Below are 19,670 nucleotides of genomic sequence, written 5' to 3'. Positions count from 1 at the left end.
TCAAGCTCCATGAGGCCAGGACTTTCATTGGCTTTGTTCTTTGCCATAATTTCAGTACCTAAAACAGCACCTGGCATAGAGTAGATGCTTGAAAAGTATTTGTTAAATGAATAAAGGCCTGGCCCAGAGGGAACACTGCACGGAGGTTGAATGTGTGTCCTCTGGAGTAAGACAGTCTGGGTTTGAACCCTCCCTGTGACCCTTCTGTGAGTCTGTGCCCCCATGTGCAGCATGGGTATAGCATATCTGGCCTCCCATGGCGTGGAGACTGTTAAGTCCACTCTCACGTGTGAAGCACTATACTCGCTGCCAGGCCCCTTTAAAAAACTCAAGCCCGGTGAATCAGTAGCTCCTGTCACTCCTATTCAAGTAGACATGGCAAAGCAGCATCCACTCCCTTTGAGTCACAACTCACACACTCTCTTCCCAAATCATGCTTTTATCCTCTGTCTCCTTAGGCCTCTCTTCCCTGAAGCCAGGTTCCCCCAGTGAAAATGGCTGGGGTCTCTGCACCCACCCCTTCAACAGCCTGCTTAAAACTCTGAAGGGGCTTCTCCCTCTAGTCTCCAGATGGCTGCCCTGTGGCTCCTTACACACTCCCGCCAGGGAAGCTGGGAAGGTTGGGTTGGAAACAAAGAACATAGGGAGAGAGAGGCCCGAAGAGCAGGCCTAGCTATCCCCACCTGCCAGCTTCCTGTCTTTTTGGATTGATAAATAGGGGATACCAATGGCCAGAGTTTCCATTCCCCCAACCTGGCACCCTCTGTCACTCAATTAAAAAAAGATAGAGGGAGAGGGCCTGGGGGAGGGGCAGGAGGCCCTGGTTATAAAGCCTGTCACTGACAGGCACAAGCACAAAGCCTGGCCTGCCGGCTCCTCTTTCCGTCATCCTCAGCCAGACTTAGCTGCTGACAGCTGCTTGGGACTCTGCTGCTAGGCCCTGACCCAGACCAGTAGCCTCCCCTCTCTCACGGTGACTCCTGAACCACAGCCCCTCCATGGCCCAAAAAGAAGAGGCTGCTGCAGCTGCTGCTCCTGCCTCCCAAAATGGGGAGGACCTGGATGACTTGGAGAACCCCGAGAAGCTGAAGGAGCTCATTGAGCTGCCGCCCTTTGAGATCGTCACAGGGTAAGAGCTGGACACGGGCCTGGGTCCTCCTCCCTAGGAAAGTGCAGACTTGGGGCAGGCTATGGAAATTTAGGATGTAACAGCAGAGGTCGGTTAGTCACCACCCCACGGCAGTGATAATGCACCTGTGTACCTGGTGGGGTCTTTGGGGGACCTAGCAGTGTCCTGGCTTCTTGGGCACCAGTGACACTTTGGGCTGTCACAGGAGAAGGTAGGAGGAGCTTTTTGGAGGCAAGCTCCCAAAGAATGAAACCACCACTATGGCTTCCTAATATTGGGAGTTATCTGCCTTTCTGGAGAGAGGTTTAGTCCCAAGAAGTTTGATAAGACTGGCACATTTTTAAATGGCCCCAAAGTCACCCCCACACCCTGCAATCTCTCTGCTCTGCTTCTGAGTAGGTCTCTCCTTCAAGTATATGTCTCTGACACTTTCTTAGAGTTTCTCTCTGGAGTAGAAGATTCTAAGGCAGATCTATCCTTTCCCAAGGTTGAGTGAGAAACAGTTTTTACCTTACTGAATCTCTTCTGAGTTTCCCCAGAGGCTGTCTGCCCCTCTCCTAGGGAAAAAGTCACAGCACAGATAACACAGGCCAGGGGCTTCTGGGCAGAAGAGCTGTTCCAACAAGCTCTGCTCAACTGAGGCCGAGAAATATGTCTAGAGACTCCAAAAGGGGGCTGTGTACAGGGTCCCTCTGTCCTATCAATTGTGCGATTTCTAGGAATAAAACCAGGTGTCTTCCTCCTTACCATTCTCTCTTCCTGTAGAGAAAGATCCTGCTGAATCCTTAGGACTAAGAAAGGAAAATGTGGGGGCCACATTTTCTCCAGGTCCAAGATTTCCTTCACGGGGGGCTCCAGTGATGTGCATCGGCAGAGTGAGCACAACACTGAGAAGTTTCAGAACGAAGGGAGGCATGATGCCCTCAAGCGGGAGGAGGAGCCCTGCTGGGTGGTCCTTTGGACTTGTTATTTTATGCTTGACGGTGATTTTCCAGTCTTGGTCTGTTTTATCATTTCTAACTTGAGAAAGTTACGACAGTTGATTTCTAAGAGCCCTTCCAGCTCAGATTATTTTCTGACTTCTAAGAGAGCCTACGGGAAAATGCAGCCTAGTTCCTGAGGCATGAGTAGCCCTTGAACTTCCGTTTGCTCATGTTCAACCAGCTAGTCACACCCTCATCCTAGGATTAGGGGAGCAGCTGGGCACAGACTAATATAGACACAGGGAAAGCCTAGGGCATCCAGGCCAGGGGCGTCCTCAATTCCAGGGGCTGTCTTATGGAAGATCCTTTTTCTAACACCTGAGCATGCTGAGCCATGCTGTCCTTGGGCACACACCCTCCACTGCAGGCCACACTGTGATCTCCCTAGCACAGGGGTAAAATTAGACTGTGGAGTTGAACATGCTCTGGGGTCCTATGGAAGTGGGTCCTGAAGGGTTAAGTCCTCAATGTAACTAACATTTGTCTAGGGCTTTAAAATCACAATACACTGTCATGTGAATGAGTTCATTCAAACCCTCAGCAGATACTAAGAGAGGGAGATTTATTATTGCCCCTTTATAGCAGGGGAAACTGAGACTCAGGGAGACTGAGTGACATGTTCAAGGCCATAGAACCAGGAAGTGGCAGTTCTACTAGTCAAGTATCCTAGGTACTGCTCTCTCTCTCTCTCTCTCTCTCTCTCTCTCTCTCTCTGCCACTTGTCTCATAGGTCCATCTATAGACAGTGAGGGTCAGAGGCTTCCCATGATCCAAGGCTCAGAGAAATAGGCAAAGTAGGCAGCTTTCTGCACACTCTGAGAGCACTTTGGGTGGAAGGTGGAGCCCTGGGTCTTTTCTGGCCACAAGTAACAGCTGTGGAGATCTGTTTCCTTGGCCCCTCTGGGTAAACAGATGCTTAAAATAGCCCAGAGGTGCGGCTGTGTCTGTTGCTGGGACAGGACTAGGAAACAGCTTTCCTCTCCACTTGCCTTGGAATCCAAAGGGTCAGCAAAGCCATTCCTCTTCTAGCCTGGACTCCTGCAAGGATTGGATCCAAAATGCTCCCTATATTTGTGCTGGAAACCAGAAGAGAGATGGCATTTCAGGGAATAGTTCAAAGAAGCAGGTAGCTGGTAAGAATAAGAAAAGAGATGCCTTGTAGAACTTCTGGTTAAATAAGGTGCTTAGAAGGAAAAGCAGACCTAAGCACCTTAATAAAGCAACATGGTGGAAAGTGCTGGGAAAAGGTCTAAACCTGCAGTGGTATGTACACCCTAGCTCCTAGTGGCTTGAAAGGTGATTGTGTGTATTTTTTTCCTATTCTATGTTCAATGATTTCACATTTTTGCCTAGAAATCTCCATAGCTAAAGTAATTACACTATAAAAATCAGAAAAGGTTAGAAATCAGGGTTGTTTTCTTTCTTCCAGAGTTGGGTATTAAATATTTTGCAGCACACCACTCAAAGAAACCGCTGAAAGTGAGAGGAAGTGAAGTAGAAGGGAAGGTTTGGTAATGGAAAAGATGGCATGGTGGCACACACCTGTAATCCCAGAGATTTTGGACGTTGAGTCAGGAAGATCACAAGTTCAAGTTCAAGTGGGAAATGTAGTGAGAACTTATTTCCAAAACAAACAAACAAAAAACAACATTGGGGGTGTAAGTAAGTGGTAAGAGAACCCCTGAGTTCAATTCACAGGACCACAAAAATAAATAAACTAAAATAGAGCTATAAAGGACATGATTTGAGGCCTGGAAAAGGCACTGTCCATCATGCTAGCTTTAATTTATTGTCTACCATTTTCCAAAATCTAAAAGGCTGAATAACTTAGTCTTTCACATAAGGAAACTAAACAAGAGATAGGTAATTGCCCAATTAGTAGAAGGGCAAGAATCTCAGGACTGTGTGATTCCAAAGCATCACACTGCAACCAAAACAGCCATGCAAAGGATTTTTTTTTTTTTCTTTTGTGGTACTGGGGATCGAACAGGAATTGTTCATTTAGTTCCCGTTTTCCCCAATAGTAATATTTACCCCACGGGGGGCAGGGATTTTGTCTTTTTCTGCTTTATCCCTAGCACCTGTCTCCTAACAGCTACTCAAAACAAACATTTCCTGAATAAATGAATGAACTAATGAATAAGTATTTATTTTGTGTTAGGCTCTCTGCCAGACCTTGCCATAGGGAATGAAGTGGAGGAAGGTCTTCTGGCAAAGAAAAACTGGGGGCGCTGGGGTTAGATGAGCGTTCTCCTGCACCATGCCCAGCTCTGCCTGCAGCAAGCTTAGCGGGACTCTGGGGCACCATGTTTGGATGTCTCTCCATCTTCCCATCCCAGCAAGGAGTGACTGGCAGCACCCTGCTAATTGTATTGTGTGTGCTTTTGCAAAAAGCAAAATCTATCATTAAAAGGAATTATTACAGAACAGAGATAAGCGGCAGGAGTGTGTCTTCTTTCAACCACTTCGCTAGCTACCAGGAATTTACTATGGCCAAATGAGGGACAGAGAGAAGAGGTAGAGTGTAGAAAAGGGAGACCTCTGTAGCATGCTGGGAGGTGTGCCGTACAAAAGGTAGCCCACTGACTGCCACCCTGGTCTACATGGAGGGTTGGTGGGAGGTCAAGGCTGTGTGGAAAAATGGTACCTCCTAGGGAGAAGGGCTTGCCTGGGCAGACCTCCATCCAGTCCTGCAAATCTGGAGCTCTCTCCTCAGCTCTAGAACCCTCTGCTTCTGCTCCATACTATTCTCCCTGACTAGGCTGCTCCTTGGCATCCACTTTGAAAGTGGTCTGAAAAAGAAGACGACTGAAGAAAAGAGCAATGCTACTTCTTCCACACAGGTCACTGACAGGTCTAGTGAGGGAAAGCTGAAATGAGTCAATATTCAATCACTTGTGAGTAGATTTTCCACTCCCTGGGTTATTTGGGAGCAAATGTTTCATTTCAGACCAACTTCTACTGCCCTCCAGGTTGCCCCCTTTTGTAGTATAGATTTATACTTAGGAAATGCAAACTTTTAAAAAGCAAACCTGAGAAAAAATGTACTCATATCTTTTCTCCCTCCTCCCTCAAGCAGACCATCTTCCCGATTCTTACTAGAGTTTAGGATTTGGGGTTTCCCTCTTAGATAATTATGATGCCCATGACCTTATTTACAGAAAACATGAGGAAACGATGCCTAAAATTGGTGCTGCCTGCAGTTGCAGGAAGAGAACAGGAATCACAATGGTGGTTTCTGTGCCTGAAGAAGGGACTGGATGTGGCGGGAGGAAGTTCTACTACCATCATCTCTCCCCTGTCACACCACTCCAACACACATGCATGCACATGCGCATGCACACACACACACACACACAGAATTCAGCCCACCCTACACACACTCCTTTAATAGTGAAATTGTCTGCTGGGATTAAAAAAAGTATAAGTAAATATAAAGCTTTAGAAAGCAACAGTTTGTGATTAAGAAGTTAGGTGTCTATATTTCCTTTCTTCCTCTAGTGGGCATAATAGTGTTGACTTATCTTGTGATTCCACAAAATCCCCTGAGATGGCCCCGTAGAACAGCTTGCTGCAGAAATGTCAGACCTCTACTACCTCTGTTCTCCTGGATTCCCTCCAGGATCTGGCTGTTTTAGTTTGTGGAAGGCCCAAAGTACCTCACTTGACCCTCATGCTCCTTCTGGAGGACCAAGAAACCCATGAAGATGAAAAGCAAGCTAAGTCTCTGGGCAAGCCCAAAGGAAAGACTGGGAGCCAAATCTTCCCTGCCTTTCCTTTGCCCATTGAAAGTTCTCCTTAGGCACCTCTTCCAGAGGGCCCTGCAGAGGGGCACAGCAGGCTCTGGGGCTGCTGGCCAGAGGGGTCAGAAAAAGATATTTATAGAGAGATGACCTTTCTTCTTCCCCCTTGGGTTTCAGGTTTCTTTGATTCTTCTCTTGCCTAGGGAAGAGGAAGGGAAAATGTCAGAACTTCAGTGGGGCTGAGAGAAGCAGGCTTCTCACAACCATCCAACTTGCTGCCAAATTCGTACTTCTGGCTGAACTATACTTAGCAAAGGTGGAGCAATGCTTTGGGGGATTCCAGAAAGAATCCTGAGGCACCATACAGGTAGCTACCACTGAAGTCCCCAGTAACAGTGAATACTTCCAAGGATTCCACTGGAGAACCCATCATACAGGTGGCTCTGTGCTGGACTGGGGAAGGAAAGGTGGTCTGGCAAAAGACCTTGAAGAATAAAACAAGGGTTTTGGCTAAAAAGACGAGTTCTGTACTTCTCAGGAACAAAGTGCCACTCCAGAGAGGGATGGGACCTGAGCAGCTGGCAGAATTCAGGAGCAGTCAGATGGGATAACTAGGAAGAGCTCCGTGTGAGTAAGTTTTCAGCACAGGTTGAAAGAGAGAGGAAATATCAGGTGATCTCTTCTACTAAAATGTTAAGTAAATAATAAACACCTGCAACTAGGGACAGAGGGGCTTAGAGAGCTAAGTATAGTACCCGAAAGGATCCTGGGGCTGGGTCTTCAAACACATCCATCTCCACAGTGGAAACTTAACCTGACAGCAAGAGACATGGAAACTCATGTGGAAAAAAATCTGGTGATGGAGTGGGGGCAGGGAATCCTGCAGGGAAACAACTCAAGTCAGCTCTTGGCATCTGCTGCTTCTCCTTAAGCAGCCGGGCTCTGGGACACCAGGGATTCCCCTGCAGCCTAGGGAGTCTAGTGACCTTTCTGAAGAATGAGATGGGGTGGAGACAGGGCATGTGAGTTAGTGATACCAGTTACCTTCTCAGGAAGGAACAGAGATTGCTTTTTTGGCTGTGCTGAGGATGGATGGAACCTAGGGCCTTGTGCATGGTAGGCAAGTGCTCTACCACTGAACGATATCCCCAGCTGTGAGACTGCACTTTTAAAAAGGAGCACATTCAGCCTCTAACTGGTACTTACCCCTCCTCTCCTTCTGACAATCAATCCCTCCCATAAGACCTCCTCATTTTCCTTGACCTTCACACCTGCACACATCTTTCCTGTTTTAGAAGAACACACACATACACAGAAATACAAAACCCATCTTCAACTCAGATGCCCTTTCTAGCCCTTCTCCTTTTTTCTCTTTCTTACCATTTAAAACCTGGCCTTTTCCTGCTACTTTAATTTTCTAATCATCCTTCTCCTCTTTGAAGTCACTGAACACCTGAACTCCTCATCACCAAGTTCAGCGTTCTAAGACAACTAGTCTGCTTCTTTTTCCCTGCTACACTCCATTGGGTCTAGTGCCACCATAGTGACCTTCTGTGGATGTCACTTTTAAATGCTTTTCCACTCAAAAACTGGTACTATTTCTTTACAGTCTCCTGGTTGAATAGAGGTGAAACTTTTAATACCATATGCCCTCTATTCTACCTATTCACTTTCAGTAGTTTTCTAATACTCTCTAGTACTTTGGTCCAGCTAGAATCTAGCTGCTGGACTATAAGCATCTGGAAGGCAGTGGTTACATCTTTCAAGATTCTGAAATGACTCAATACTACACACAAGCTTGCTTATCCCAAGGTATCCTTGGGTAGTCTTGTCTTACTGGTAACTATTCTCAGACAGACCATATGACAATCCTTTCACCTGAAGGAAAAGACAGACTTGAGAAACAGTCAATAGGAAAGCATGGCACTACAAGACCCAGGACATTCTGGCTCAAAATGCAATTTACATGAGCTACAAGGAGAAATGAAAGCATGAAATGCTTTGTAAAATCTTTGTCTTGCTCTGTCATGAGAAATTTAACACACTTGCTACTTTGTAAAATTGCTATTTGAACACTGCTTGTCAATCCTAGACACATATTAGAATTCTCTAGAGTTTTTTAAAAAAATAATGATGCCTGGGACTTCTCTCTAGAAGTTCTGATTTGATTTGGAGTGGGTCCCAGATGTAGACACTTTGAGAGTCTCCAGATGACTCTAAGGTATAGCCAGGTTAAAGGTTCACTCATTTAGGATGTGCTGTGCTGAAACGATAGAAGCAGTGTTTCTGTCAAGGATTGGGGATCCTTCCTAGTGGGGTGACTAGAATGCAAACTCGATCCAAATTCTCTCCCTTCTTCCAGGTAAACACTTCTGGAGTCTTTCATGCATTTTTATCACCGTCATTAGCATAAGCAAGGCCTGTATTTAGTAAGAGTGGATGTTTTGGCGATCTACCTATTCTAGGCTGGTTCTAGATACAGGAACTTATCATTCTGTCTTCTTCCCTGTCCCTTTGTCTCAACCTACAGGGAGCGGCTGCCTGTCAACTTCTTTAAGTTTCAGTTCCGGAATGTGGAGTACAGTTCTGGGCGGAACAAGACCTTCCTCTGCTATGTGGTTGAAGCACAGGGCAAGGGAGGCCAAGTGCAGGCAACCCGGGGATACCTAGAGGATGAGCATGCAGCTGCCCACGCAGAGGAAGCCTTCTTCAATACCATCCTGCCATCCTTTGACCCGGCCTTGCGGTACAATGTCACCTGGTATGTGTCTTCCAGTCCCTGTGCAGCTTGCGCTGACCGCATTATCAAAACCCTTGGGAAGACCAAGAACCTGCGCCTGCTCATTCTGGTGGGGCGACTCTTCATGTGGGAGGAACCAGAGATCCAGGCTGCTCTGAAGAAACTGAAGGAGGCTGGCTGCAAACTGCGTATCATGAAGCCCCAGGACTTCGAGTACATCTGGCAGAATTTTGTGGAGCAAGAAGAGGGTGAATCCAAGGCCTTCGAGCCCTGGGAGGACATTCAGGAGAACTTCCTATACTATGAGGAGAAGTTGGCAGACATCCTGAAGTAGGCAGCTGGGCGTGGCCTCATGTGAGTTCTCCTGGTTCCAGGGCACATCACTTCACCCACTGTTCACTTGACAAGAAGGCTTGAGGTCAGGGAGAATGAGTAGCGCAGTTTACTCTGCATTGGAAGGACTGCACTTCTCTGCTTTTGGTTGGTTTAAAAACATTTTAGAACATTGTTTCATTTTTTTTCCTCTGAATCTTTGTTCCTAAACTCTTTCCCTTCTATCCTTATTTCAAACTGACCTCCCCATAACATGGAATACCCAAGGTTATGGGGATCCTAAAGCTTTGAGACAGACCGAGCTTCTGTAAGAGTTACACAACATAGGGCCACTTACTGAACAACAGCAGAGAAGATATTTAAGTCCCCCAAGGATGCCCCTTGTGCATGCGTCCAGACTTGCGCTGCTCCCAACTCCATCTGCTATCTAAATATCCACTTTTCTCTAACACAGGTTTTTCGTCCTTCAGGGGCAAGTCTTTTATTTTTGGTAATTCTAAAATTCCCAAGTTGATTTGTATTCAACTTCTGTTTGTGGCCGGACCTGCTTTCATGTTTTCAAACAATGGTTATGCTTTGAAGATCAATAATTGCCATGTGAATGCATAATCCAAGAACATTTGCCTTATTGAGAAGATCTCAGAACTCATGGAAAAAGCTGAATGCAAGCCATCAGGATAACTAGTTTATATAGGAATGTGGAAAGGGTTAAAAAGATGTTTGTAAATTAGGTGGCAGCTCAGAAGTAGTCTCCTACAGATATCAAGAGGTGATAGAAGAAATGGAAGTAAAGATTAGCTATTTAAGCAAATAATTAGGACACAATTAAGGCCAATTTGGCCTCTTGCTGAGGGTAAATTAGACTCTTACAGAAACAGGCCAATTATCCTCAGGAAAGAGGGTAAAGGATCCTTTACTATCTTTTTCTGAATTTTGTCTGATCTAGTTTGCTCCCACAGAAATGCTATGACTGAACTAAGCCCTGTTACAAGGCCACAGTTACTGATCAAAATCTCCTGTGACAGAGATGGGTATTAACCACCCTTGGACCCAACTTTAATTCTCAAACAACTCACATTTTAATAAAACAAGAAAACAACATGTTTCTATGAAGATAATTCATTTTATTTTTGGCGATTCTCACTCCTAATACCCTTAAAAAGAGATGCTGCTTCACAGACACATTTAGGAAATATCAATGTTCCAGAGCCTGATGTTGGCAGGTGTTTCCTATTAGGCACGCACACGGGGCACCTGCTCATTCTGTCTGAGCAGTCGCCAACCCCTGAAGATAGGATTTTCAGCCATTTCTAAGAAAAAGAAGAACCCGGGGCTGGGGAAGATAGCTCAGTCGGTAGAGTGCTTGCCTTGTAAGCACAAGGCCCTGGGTTCGATCCCCAGCACCCCCCCCACAAAAAAAAAAAAAAAAAAAAAGAAGAACCCAGTCGTCGAATTTAGTGAGTCTACAGTGGAGAAAAGCATGAGGTAGTCTGCTCACAGAAAATAAGACACTCTAGGTAATGGTGAGCAGCAAGAGACAGATTGCTGAGAGTGGCCTCTGAAAAATACAGTTTAACTTTCACAATTCCTTAAACATTTTGCTAGTGTAGTTATTATCACTGTAATCATAAACCCAACATAGACTCTATAGAGTAACAATGGGTAGTTTTAATTTTAACCCTATTATTCTTTCTTCTTGAGACGTCTTTCATGGGTCACTTCTTCCAGCTACCTAGCAATCCTTGGGAATTTTGTTTTGATTTTTCAGGGATTATTTTTTCCATTTAAATTAAGCATTTTCAGGGGAAGTCAAAAGATCTTATGATTTTTGGATAATTGAGGGTTGTAGCTCATACTAATCTAAGTCAAAAAACAAACCAGTTTGAAAGAAAAGTCCATTTCTAAGTCAGATTATTTTAAAATAGAGTATTACTGGACATTGCCCACATTATAAGCCTCCTTATTCAGTGTACACACACAACTGTACCCTCTAAGCCCACTACATGCTCCCCTGTCCTCTACTGAAGTTGCTCATGCCCCTGAAGGAAAAGGTTAAAATGTACCAAGTTTTTTAAAAAGCATGAAATATAGAGTTGTAGTCTAAAAGTTCCAAAGAACAACCCTACTTAATACTCCCATGAAATGAGCATCAGTTATATAAAACTTGCCTCTTCTCTCTTATTTCATCTTTAAAAAAAAAAAAAAGTTTAACCATATATTTAACCCAAGGAGATCTCATCTAGGGCTTTCCCTGCATAAATCATACCAAAACATGAATGAAAGAAATAAACCCAATCCTGGGTCAGCCAGGAACCACAGGACACTTACAGAAGAGAAATTCAGCATTCAGGGATCTGTTGGGGGAAGACACACACAAACCTTATTTAAAAAAAAAAAAAAAAAAAACTCATGCTATTTGGTACCCACAGGGCTCTCAGTAATGATCTCTGTTTTTTTCATGAAGGTCTGCCTGCTGCCTGCTGCCACCAACAGATAGCAGTGACATGTATGCCACCTTGAACATGCCTGTCTTCCTAATATTACCACCTGGAGCTGGACAACATTTGACATCAAACAACTGTTCTGGACAAGGCACTCAGAGGACTCAATACGCTTCTCACTGCTACAATTCATTCAGGCTGTGACTCTCCTTTAATGCTGCTTTTGGGAAAGAGGAAAGTGAAAAATGAGAGAAAAGCAACCACATATGGGCACCAGGCATCTGTGGGGCTGCAGGTCTTAATGACTCCCCAACGGAGCTGCTTAAGGCAAAGGCCCTCAGACCCATGGTACAGATCTTTGAAATACACTCAGAAATGCATTTTATGCTGAATTGAGTTTTTTTTTTTTTTTTTTTAAGAAAGAAAAACAGCAACATTAATAAAGGAAATAGTGTGGCTTTTCTGTGGCCTGGTATTTTAAGGAAATTGTGCATCAGGAAGTTACCATGGACAGTAAGTAAAGCCCAGATGTAAGGATATCTTAGGCCATGACATTACGAGAGGGAAGATTAAACCAGAACTTACCAGACAACATAGGAATTAACTCTCCCATGCAGACTGCCCACCATGGTCTTGACTTTCTTAAACTAATTTCTTCTGAGGTGACTTGTAAGTAAGGGCTTTTCCCCTTTTCTGACAAAAATATAGAAGGTGGAACAAAAAGCACAGGGTATGTTATAAGACACCAACATCCCAATTGCCAGTTAATAAGCAGTTAGCTTCCTGATTAAGGAGAAGAGGATGACAGGCAGTTCAAGGTGTAGATACACATCATGTAAGAGTATTCAATACATGATACTTGGTAGTGTTGGCAGATGTCAAAAGTCTTATTTCTTAAAAGGTTTGTTTGAGTCCTATACAGAAACAAAATTTCACATGTGAATTTCTGGGTGTTTGCCAAACTCTAACTGGGTTTCCAAGAATAATGTGTTCATTCTGATTATCAGGCCATGCCTCCTTTCCCCAGGCTTCAAGCACGATAAGTCATTGGAATTTGACCCCAAGACTATCTGCAACTGACAAAGCACTTTATCACATCCCTGCTGAGTCCCAGAATTCCACTTACAGTCAATCCTGGATGAGACAGTTTTGTTAAAAAAAAAAAAAAGTTTCATATTCCAAGAAAAAAATTAACCATACATAATCTTTTTAAAAGTAAAGGAAGACTAGAAAAACCAATGTTTTGACCCTAGTTAAGATTTATTTGCACAGGGTTGGAGGTGAAGCTCAGTGGTAGAGTACTTGTCTAACATGCACAAGTTCCTGGGTTCAATCCCCAGCACCGTAGTGGGAATTTATTTATTTTGCCTAGAGTTAAACAAAATACTTTAAGTTTCTGCTTATCACCCCACTTTCATTTTCAATTTTGTATATTTACATAGCCTCTCCCTACTTTTCTTCCTTCCATTTTATCTTCTGTAGACAGAAGTTTTAAAGAAAAGCCTTGGTCTAACCCTCTGCTGATGAACTTGCCCCTGTCCTGCTCCCACACCAACAACATGCAGAACTTGTCTGCCCAAACGGGGATACGAAAGGGAAATACTTTTTGGCAGCTGCTGCCTATTAGGCTGAAATGTGATAAGAACACAAGTCTAAAGTACGAAGATTATATGTAACCAGTGCTTTTCTAATGTTTCAACAAGCCCCTTCTAAAATCCAGTTGTTCCTTTACACTAAGGAGAGCTGCAAGTCTGTGACAGACCCAGCATTTTTGGGAGAAAAATCAATAGCAAGTCTGGCTGTTTTAACTCTGAGCACCAGAGCTAAGAGGGAAAAAAATAAAATAAAAAAATATATATATATACGCACTTCCTCGCATTCCCAATAGCTCCAATACCAAGCCATTGTCTAAATCCCTGAACTTTATTCCCCCACTATGAAAACAAGAGAAGACTTGACCTCTTCAGATAAAAAGAGAATTAATATTTACTGTGGTCTTCTTGAGATCCCAGTTAGCTGTACATCAATCTTCCATGGAGGTTAAAAACAAACTTGTCACCCCATCTTGCCAACAAATTAAAACTTTGTGAGAAAGTGGACTCTTGGTTTTAAGAGGTTTTCATAAGGACTTGGTTGAGAATCACTGACTTCATCATTACTCTGTGTGAAGTATTCAACATGTACTGTTTCATGTTTCATGACTAAATTAAGATAAATTCAATCAGAGAATCTGTGCAGAGCACCACAGAGGAAGAGTTCACCATGAGATTCAGAACTTGCCTTGCAACTGCACTGATCCACAGTTTTGTCCACTCTAATCTTTACCTTTCTACTCTTCCCAGTGGTCCCTCCAACTCTTTGAAATTAAGTTACAGGCATATCCTCTGCTATACAAGTACAGAACAACAGATATGAGCACAGAACCTCATGGAACCCCAAGGAAAAGAGATTTATTTTTCCGTTTTTGTCACAAATTCCTTGTTAACAATGTAGGATTCAATTTTGTATTAAAAACAAAACAACAAAACATGATTCTCTCCTAGGATGAATATTATCAAGAATAATGCCAAGTTAAGTGCACAAACGACAAAAGATGCACAAGTAACTCAAATGTTCACGTCCTGAAATTTCTCTTAAATAGCAAAGAAACAATCAACGTTGCCACCTAGTGGCCAGCCAAACAAATCAGGTAGCATACCGGAGCAAACAGAGGTCACAGGCCCAAATTTCTGGTTTCCAGGCCCAACTCTAATTTGAGGCCCAGTATCAGGCTACCTACTCCTGACCTCCCACAAAAAGAAAAGAAACATATCCCAAGCAATCCCTCCTCCAGAGTCCCAGTCCAAATGCTGGAATTCAACCACCCAAGGTTGGCCTATGACACAGACTACATCGTGAAAATTTTCCACTGCCCATTTTAAGATCAGTTTGCTCAGTCCTATGGCCGAGTAGGAATGACACAGGAGAACATGAACACGTCCAGTGTGTTTCTCTCTCAGAGTGTATACACAGTAATTTTGATGTCCGTTGCCTCAAATACCTCCTCAATCATTGCAGATACATTTTCCCATTGTAGACGATCAAGACCACATCCAATCCTAAAAAAGATAAAACATCTCCATTGGGTGTGAGTAAGGCACCTAGGAGACTGCTTTTCCCCTTTTCCTTTGAGCTATATCCCCCCAAGGCACAAAGTTATTTGGCCTTACACCTATAGACAGCCACGGTCAGAGTCTGGAAGTCAATTCTTACCGTGAAGTCACCTGAGACCATTCCTACACAACTCTAACATCCAACAGTCATCACTTCTCTTTGCCTAATACCACTTTTCAATTATTTCATGCCACATTAAAAATGTATAACTCTGCCATGATACGGGAGATTCACTATCCCATTATCTCTCTACTGATAAAAACTGGCTGTGAATGGATGTGAAAAGGTTGGCATTTTCTTAAGTACTGGGGATTGAACCCAGGGGCACCTAACCACTGAAGCACATCCCCAGCACTTTTCATTTTTTATTTTGAGACAGGATCTCGCTAACTTGCTGAGGCTAGCCTCAAACTTACAATCCTCCTGCCTCAGTCTCTTGAGTTGCTGAGATTACAGGCGTGCACCACTGCACCCAGCTGGTATTTTCAAATACATTCAAAATAATGGAATGTTAAGGAAAATAAAAAGAAGGGGAAAATGGACAAGACCTCTGCAAAAAAAGGTCAAGATGGAATGCTAAAAAATGCAAAAATGCTTGCAATTCAGGACTAGGGTCTTTGCAACACTATGGTGAGAAACTTAAATCAGCCTATGAAAAAACTCTATCACCTGGCACCTTTCTTCAAAGATGTTATTTTATTGATCTTCAACATTCCTCTGGACAAGATGGGGTTAAAATTCCTAATTTCACATCATCAGGTGATAATTAAGTCCCTGAAGAATTATGATAAAAAATAGTTTTAGATTCATAAGCCACAAGTTTATTAAAGACCAATAGAAGATAAGGGACAATGTAGCACATGCACAGTAACTTGAGGCTTGCAATAAACCTGCATGCATGGTCACTGCTGATTCAAAACTACTAGGGTCATGGGGGAAAAAAGAGGTAAGGATGACTTCCTGAAAAGGAAGGAAAGGACATGTTGAATACCCACTGTCCTTCCCATTAAGTCCCCAATAGCTAAGGTCCAAGAAGTTACATCAGGGACAAATCCCCTGGCTACCACTCACACTGACCACAAACAAGCATGCAGTGTAAAAGGCAGTGATAATTTACAATTTTCTTGAAACAGGATTAACAGGTTTGGGAGACCACAAGTGGCCCAAGAGGGAAATCACAATTGCTCAGTCTTGATTCTTTAGCTTACACTGAGAGGAAGCTTCAAGAAGAGGACGCCAGGAATACAACAAGTGTGACTGAGTGGAAATGGTTTCCCCCTACAAGTACGCTGAAGCAGATGTGTGTATCAGCTTAAGCTAGAAAATGGTTATGCCTAGGCCTACATCAGACAAGTGGTTCACGGGTGATCATATGCAATTTGGAAATTTGTCTACCTTTAAATTTGTATTTTCAGTTAAGCTCTGAAATTGTTTATTTCTGGCTAAGAGAGTAAACCCCACCAATAAAATCTTCATTTAGGGCCCTGGATTTCCTTGCCTGGGCATGGAGAGATCAGTGACTCCATTCTTCAAACAATGGGACTTCATGGCCTCTAAACTCTTCTGTAAGTTTTCATAAGTTGGCTTGTGTGAAGCCCTTTTCTTTGTAATCTGAGCACAAACAAAATATTCAAACTCTCGTTAGCCCAAAATGAAAAAGCCATCAGATTCCTTTATATCCTAATAAAAGAATGCATGCATTTTTCGAGAATAATTAATCTAGAAAAGGAATTAACAAATGTCACACTACCCCTTCCACACTCTATGGGAGGCCCCCAGAAAAATCCACTAAAACGGGACTGAGAAATTCAGACTCTGCCATGGAAATCTTCCCTTTCCCAAGGGAACTCATGAAACTGGTAAACTATGCCTGTTGTTAATTTTTTTGTAAGCAAAGTAGGAGAAAATCTTTGTGCCACTTCCAAAAAAGAAGCTGCATATCTGTAACAAGGAAGAAGCCATACCACCTAAAAATTCCCTGTTAAAAGTCCCTATTTTTTTAGTAACTGTACTTGCTTTTTGTTTCGGATTCAAAAGAACATACAGGAAGTGGTAGTTTTCCAAAGTAAAGACACCAAAACTCACATCAGCTATTAAGATCAGAATTCATCAGGACTAGAACATCTCCTCATTCAGATCAGGCATGTCCAGATTAGGCATGTAGTGGGCTGGCTCTACGCTACCACATCACTAAAGAACCACACTCTCTCTAGGGGCAAAGACAGTTTGGAAAAGTGGAGAATTCCTCAATCTAGCAGCAGGCAAAAGAGGAGCTGGGTATTACTTGGCACTGCATCTGATAGGGAAGAATAAGAGAAAAACCCCTTTGGGAATCTGTTTCTTGAGACATTATTGCTTCTATCTCACTATGACCAGGAAAGAATTAAAGCATAAGAGGCATCACAAACGTCTGACAGTCTTAGAGGACTTTGGTGCACGGCACAGTACTTTTGCCCATGGAGCTGGGGTACATCCGCACGCTCCTTTTTAAGTGAGTGCTCCAAGTAGCCAGCACCACTGGATCTGAGTTGTCACAAGATCAGAAGCATTTTGACATTCTTCATCATGTAGAATGGAGTATTATAATCAACACAAATGCAATGCAGTCCATCTGTTCCCCACTCCTTAGAATGTATTAAGATTTGGCCCCACCTTACCAAGTAATATATATATCGCCCATCTCTCTTCAGGACAGCCACTTCTCCAGATTTCTTTTCTAAGAAAAAACAGTTATTTAATAGAAAGGAAAGCCAAAACACTAATTTGTACGCTTAAGATTTTAATCTTCATAAATCTTTAGTTTATCTCAGAACTAGAAATAATTTAACTGTGAAGAAATATTTGTCTCCCATGAACTGTATGCCTTTCATCAGCCTTCCCAAATACTATATTCCCTGACAGCTTATTTACAATTATGTTTCTTCACAAACCATCTTTTGTCCTGCCCTTAATTTCAATTATATCCTTACTTGTCCACTTAAAAAACTTTATAAAGTCTATGGCCTTAAAATTGTTTTAGAATGTACTATTTTTTAAATTGCCAAAAATGTTCATTTGCTAATGACCATTTCAAAAAATGTTAATTTGCTAATGTTCGACAATATAAGAAACAAAAAGTAAATAAGTGTTCAATTCAGAGAAGGTGTCCCCTTTACAAATAGCTATAACACAAAGCTGTAAGAAATTGCTTTTGTTTGAAGCCAGAATCAGAATGGCTGGTTGACACTCAGTAAACCTGAAATTTAGTCTAAGAAACTGTTTCAGAAACTCCACATGTGATTCTAATGTATACCTCTGACTTAAAGTCATTACTAGAAAGCAATGGAAGGAGTCTGTAAAGGAGGAGGTTTCTGAACTCTTCTTTGAAGATTAAGTAGAATATTCGCAAACATAAGATCCTGAATGCCAACATAACAGCTGTGGACTTTGCTCAGCACAAGCAATTTATTAAAGGCTTCTGAAAAGTGGAGTAATATTACCAAGGAAGTTTTATGATACAGAAGAGATTAGAAACTATTACAAGAATTCTGATTTGGTATACGGTCCAAACCAGAGGCCATTTTTGTGAAGAAAAACTTGATCTGAAGAATTAAAAGCAATTATAAGAAATGCTGTTTGTATGCATGTCTTAGTAAAGTGTAACAGAAAATGCTCTCACTAGGGCAAAACAGGTACATTTTTGCAAAACTCACGTTGATTTAACAGTTCTTGCACCCCTCCAAATTTCTTCTTGAAGAGGACAGCTATCCCAGCACCCATCCGACAATCCTCACTGATACAGTGGGCTAGAGAGTCTGTTTTGGGACATGCAAAAAGGTCTCCTTTCACATAAGTAATCTAAAATGTGCAAAGAGAAAGAGTGTTTTATTAGATACCCCAAAATACAATTGTTTTCATATCCTTTAGTTTTTGTCCCCCACTACCTCTTCCCACCCCTCCTGCAATTTGAAGGAAAGCCAAATCCATAGAATTTTAACAAGTTAACCACAAAGAATTAAAGCATGTGTAAAACAAAAGTGACGGATGGTCCCTGAGTAGGACTGTATTAGCCTTTCTTGAGTAAATCAGCTAGAGAAAACAAAAGAGACAGTCTAATTATTGGTTTAAAAAGTGTTTATGCTTTTGACCTCAATTATTCTGAATTTCAGTTCACCGATAAGCTAAGTTGTTACGCACTCTGCTTCCTTCAGGATCTTCATTAAGACTGCTGGCCATGATAGTTGCTATTTCCAGAATTTAAGTGCTTCTTCTGCTATGAGAGGGAAAAGCAAGCAAAAATGCTTAGGTGCCCGAAGATATTATATTCAAACGGCCCTGACCACCCGCTTATTAGTTTTCCCCAATGTTTACTGCTGAATGTGACTTCGTTCAGTCTCGAGGCAGCAGCACAACACTGTTCTGGGGCAAGCAAAAGAACGCCTTGGTTCGCAGGCTGCAGTGACCGGCTCTCTTTCCGCGCTTTCCAAGAGAGGAAGCACAGGCGGCCCTAGACACGCCTCCTCACTTCTCCAAGCTCGCTCCCGAGCAGCGATGATTTAGGATAGTCTCCTTTTCTTTGCAGGGCGCACAAGTATCTCTCCGGTGGATTTGGCTTAGAAATACAAAGGAGGGATTTAGCCACAGTCCCGTTAAGCTGCAACTAACGTTGGGGCAGGGGCGTGCTGAGCCGCAGGTGGGGGAGAGCAAAGGCGGCCTCTCGTACAAGAGTCACTCCCTCTCTTGAGAAACTGGGGAAGGAAAGTCTAGAAAAGCTTCCCATTCTCTCTCCCACCCTAGGGAGGGTCAGTCCTGGGAGCCCGTGGGAGAGTGCGTACCGGATTCACTCATCACCTGGAAAGAAGTCGACAGTTAGGACGCCCCCGCCTAGCGGGAAAGAGCTCGGAATCCGACCCTGGTAGGTGGGGAGCAGAGGACGAGCCCCGAAGCGGAGCCAATCCCGCCACAGCCCTTGATTGCACGCTCCCAAGATGGCCGCCCCCGCCCTGTCGCGGGGCGGAAACAAGCCCCTCTAGCTACCTAGCGAGCCAGCTCTCTGTGGTGATAACCGCGGCACTTCCGGCGGTAAAGGCCGTGGTCTCCCGCCGCCGCCCGGGCATGCGTAACGAGACCCGACCGCGAGTTGGAAAGCGCGACGCTTGCGCATTAGAC

The 19,670-nt window shown here is 43.4% G+C and overlaps 2 protein-coding genes across 6 annotated transcripts; one reads left to right on the top strand and one right to left on the bottom strand.

The window, feature by feature from the left end:
- Nucleotides 1-844: 844 nt before the first annotated feature.
- On the top strand, nucleotides 845-11,830 carry APOBEC2 (apolipoprotein B mRNA editing enzyme catalytic subunit 2). The gene is made up of 3 exons (XM_079146659.1): nucleotides 845-1,129; nucleotides 8,386-8,949; nucleotides 11,393-11,830. The coding sequence occupies exons 1-2, from the start codon at nucleotides 999-1,001 to the stop codon at nucleotides 8,927-8,929; spliced, it is 675 nt and encodes a 224-aa protein (XP_079002785.1). The 5' UTR covers nucleotides 845-998; the 3' UTR covers nucleotides 8,930-8,949; nucleotides 11,393-11,830.
- Nucleotides 11,831-13,794: 1,964 nt separating this feature from the next.
- Nucleotides 13,795-19,637, bottom strand: OARD1 (O-acyl-ADP-ribose deacylase 1). 5 transcript variants are annotated; one of them, XM_079146661.1, is made up of 6 exons: nucleotides 19,337-19,637; nucleotides 18,699-18,771; nucleotides 18,215-18,359; nucleotides 17,180-17,238; nucleotides 16,021-16,133; nucleotides 13,795-14,467 (listed from the first exon to the last, which is right to left on the bottom strand). In XM_079146661.1, exons 2-6 carry the CDS (start codon nucleotides 18,735-18,737, stop codon nucleotides 14,365-14,367), a joined length of 459 nt encoding a protein of 152 aa, XP_079002787.1. In that variant the 5' UTR covers nucleotides 18,738-18,771; nucleotides 19,337-19,637; the 3' UTR covers nucleotides 13,795-14,364. The 5 variants fall into 5 exon arrangements, with proteins under 5 accessions (XP_079002787.1, XP_079002788.1, XP_079002789.1 ...); XM_079146662.1 differs by having other exon boundaries at nucleotides 18,699-18,774; nucleotides 19,353-19,637; XM_079146663.1 differs by having other exon boundaries at nucleotides 19,353-19,637.
- Nucleotides 19,638-19,670: the final 33 nt, after the last annotated feature.

This window comes from Sciurus vulgaris (assembly GCF_902686455.1).
Source record: "Sciurus vulgaris genome assembly, chromosome: 7".
In the NCBI taxonomy this organism is placed as follows: domain Eukaryota; kingdom Metazoa; phylum Chordata; class Mammalia; order Rodentia; family Sciuridae; genus Sciurus; species Sciurus vulgaris.
Note: the sequence above shows the minus strand (reverse complement) of the source record. Positions and strands in the feature narration are given on the sequence as shown.

Bases quoted from the DNA above. Each gene is read 5' to 3' on its own strand.
- APOBEC2 (XM_079146659.1), top strand. From the start codon at position 999: ATGGCCCAAAAAGAAGAGGCTGCTGCAGCTGCTGCTCCTGCCTCCCAA. The intron at 1,130-8,385 runs GTAAGAGCTGGA...CTCAACCTACAG, and splicing joins CCCTTTGAGATCGTCACAGG to GGAGCGGCTGCCTGTCAACT.
- OARD1 (XM_079146661.1), bottom strand. From the start codon at position 18,737: ATGGCCAGCAGTCTTAATGAAGATCCTGAAGGAAGCAGA. The intron at 17,239-18,214 runs GTGAGTTTTGCA...GTTTTTTCTTAG, and splicing joins GCAAGAACTGTTAAATCAAC to AAAAGAAATCTGGAGAAGTG. The intron at 16,134-17,179 runs GTAAGGTGGGGC...GTTTGTGCTCAG, and splicing joins GGCGATATATATATTACTTG to ATTACAAAGAAAAGGGCTTC.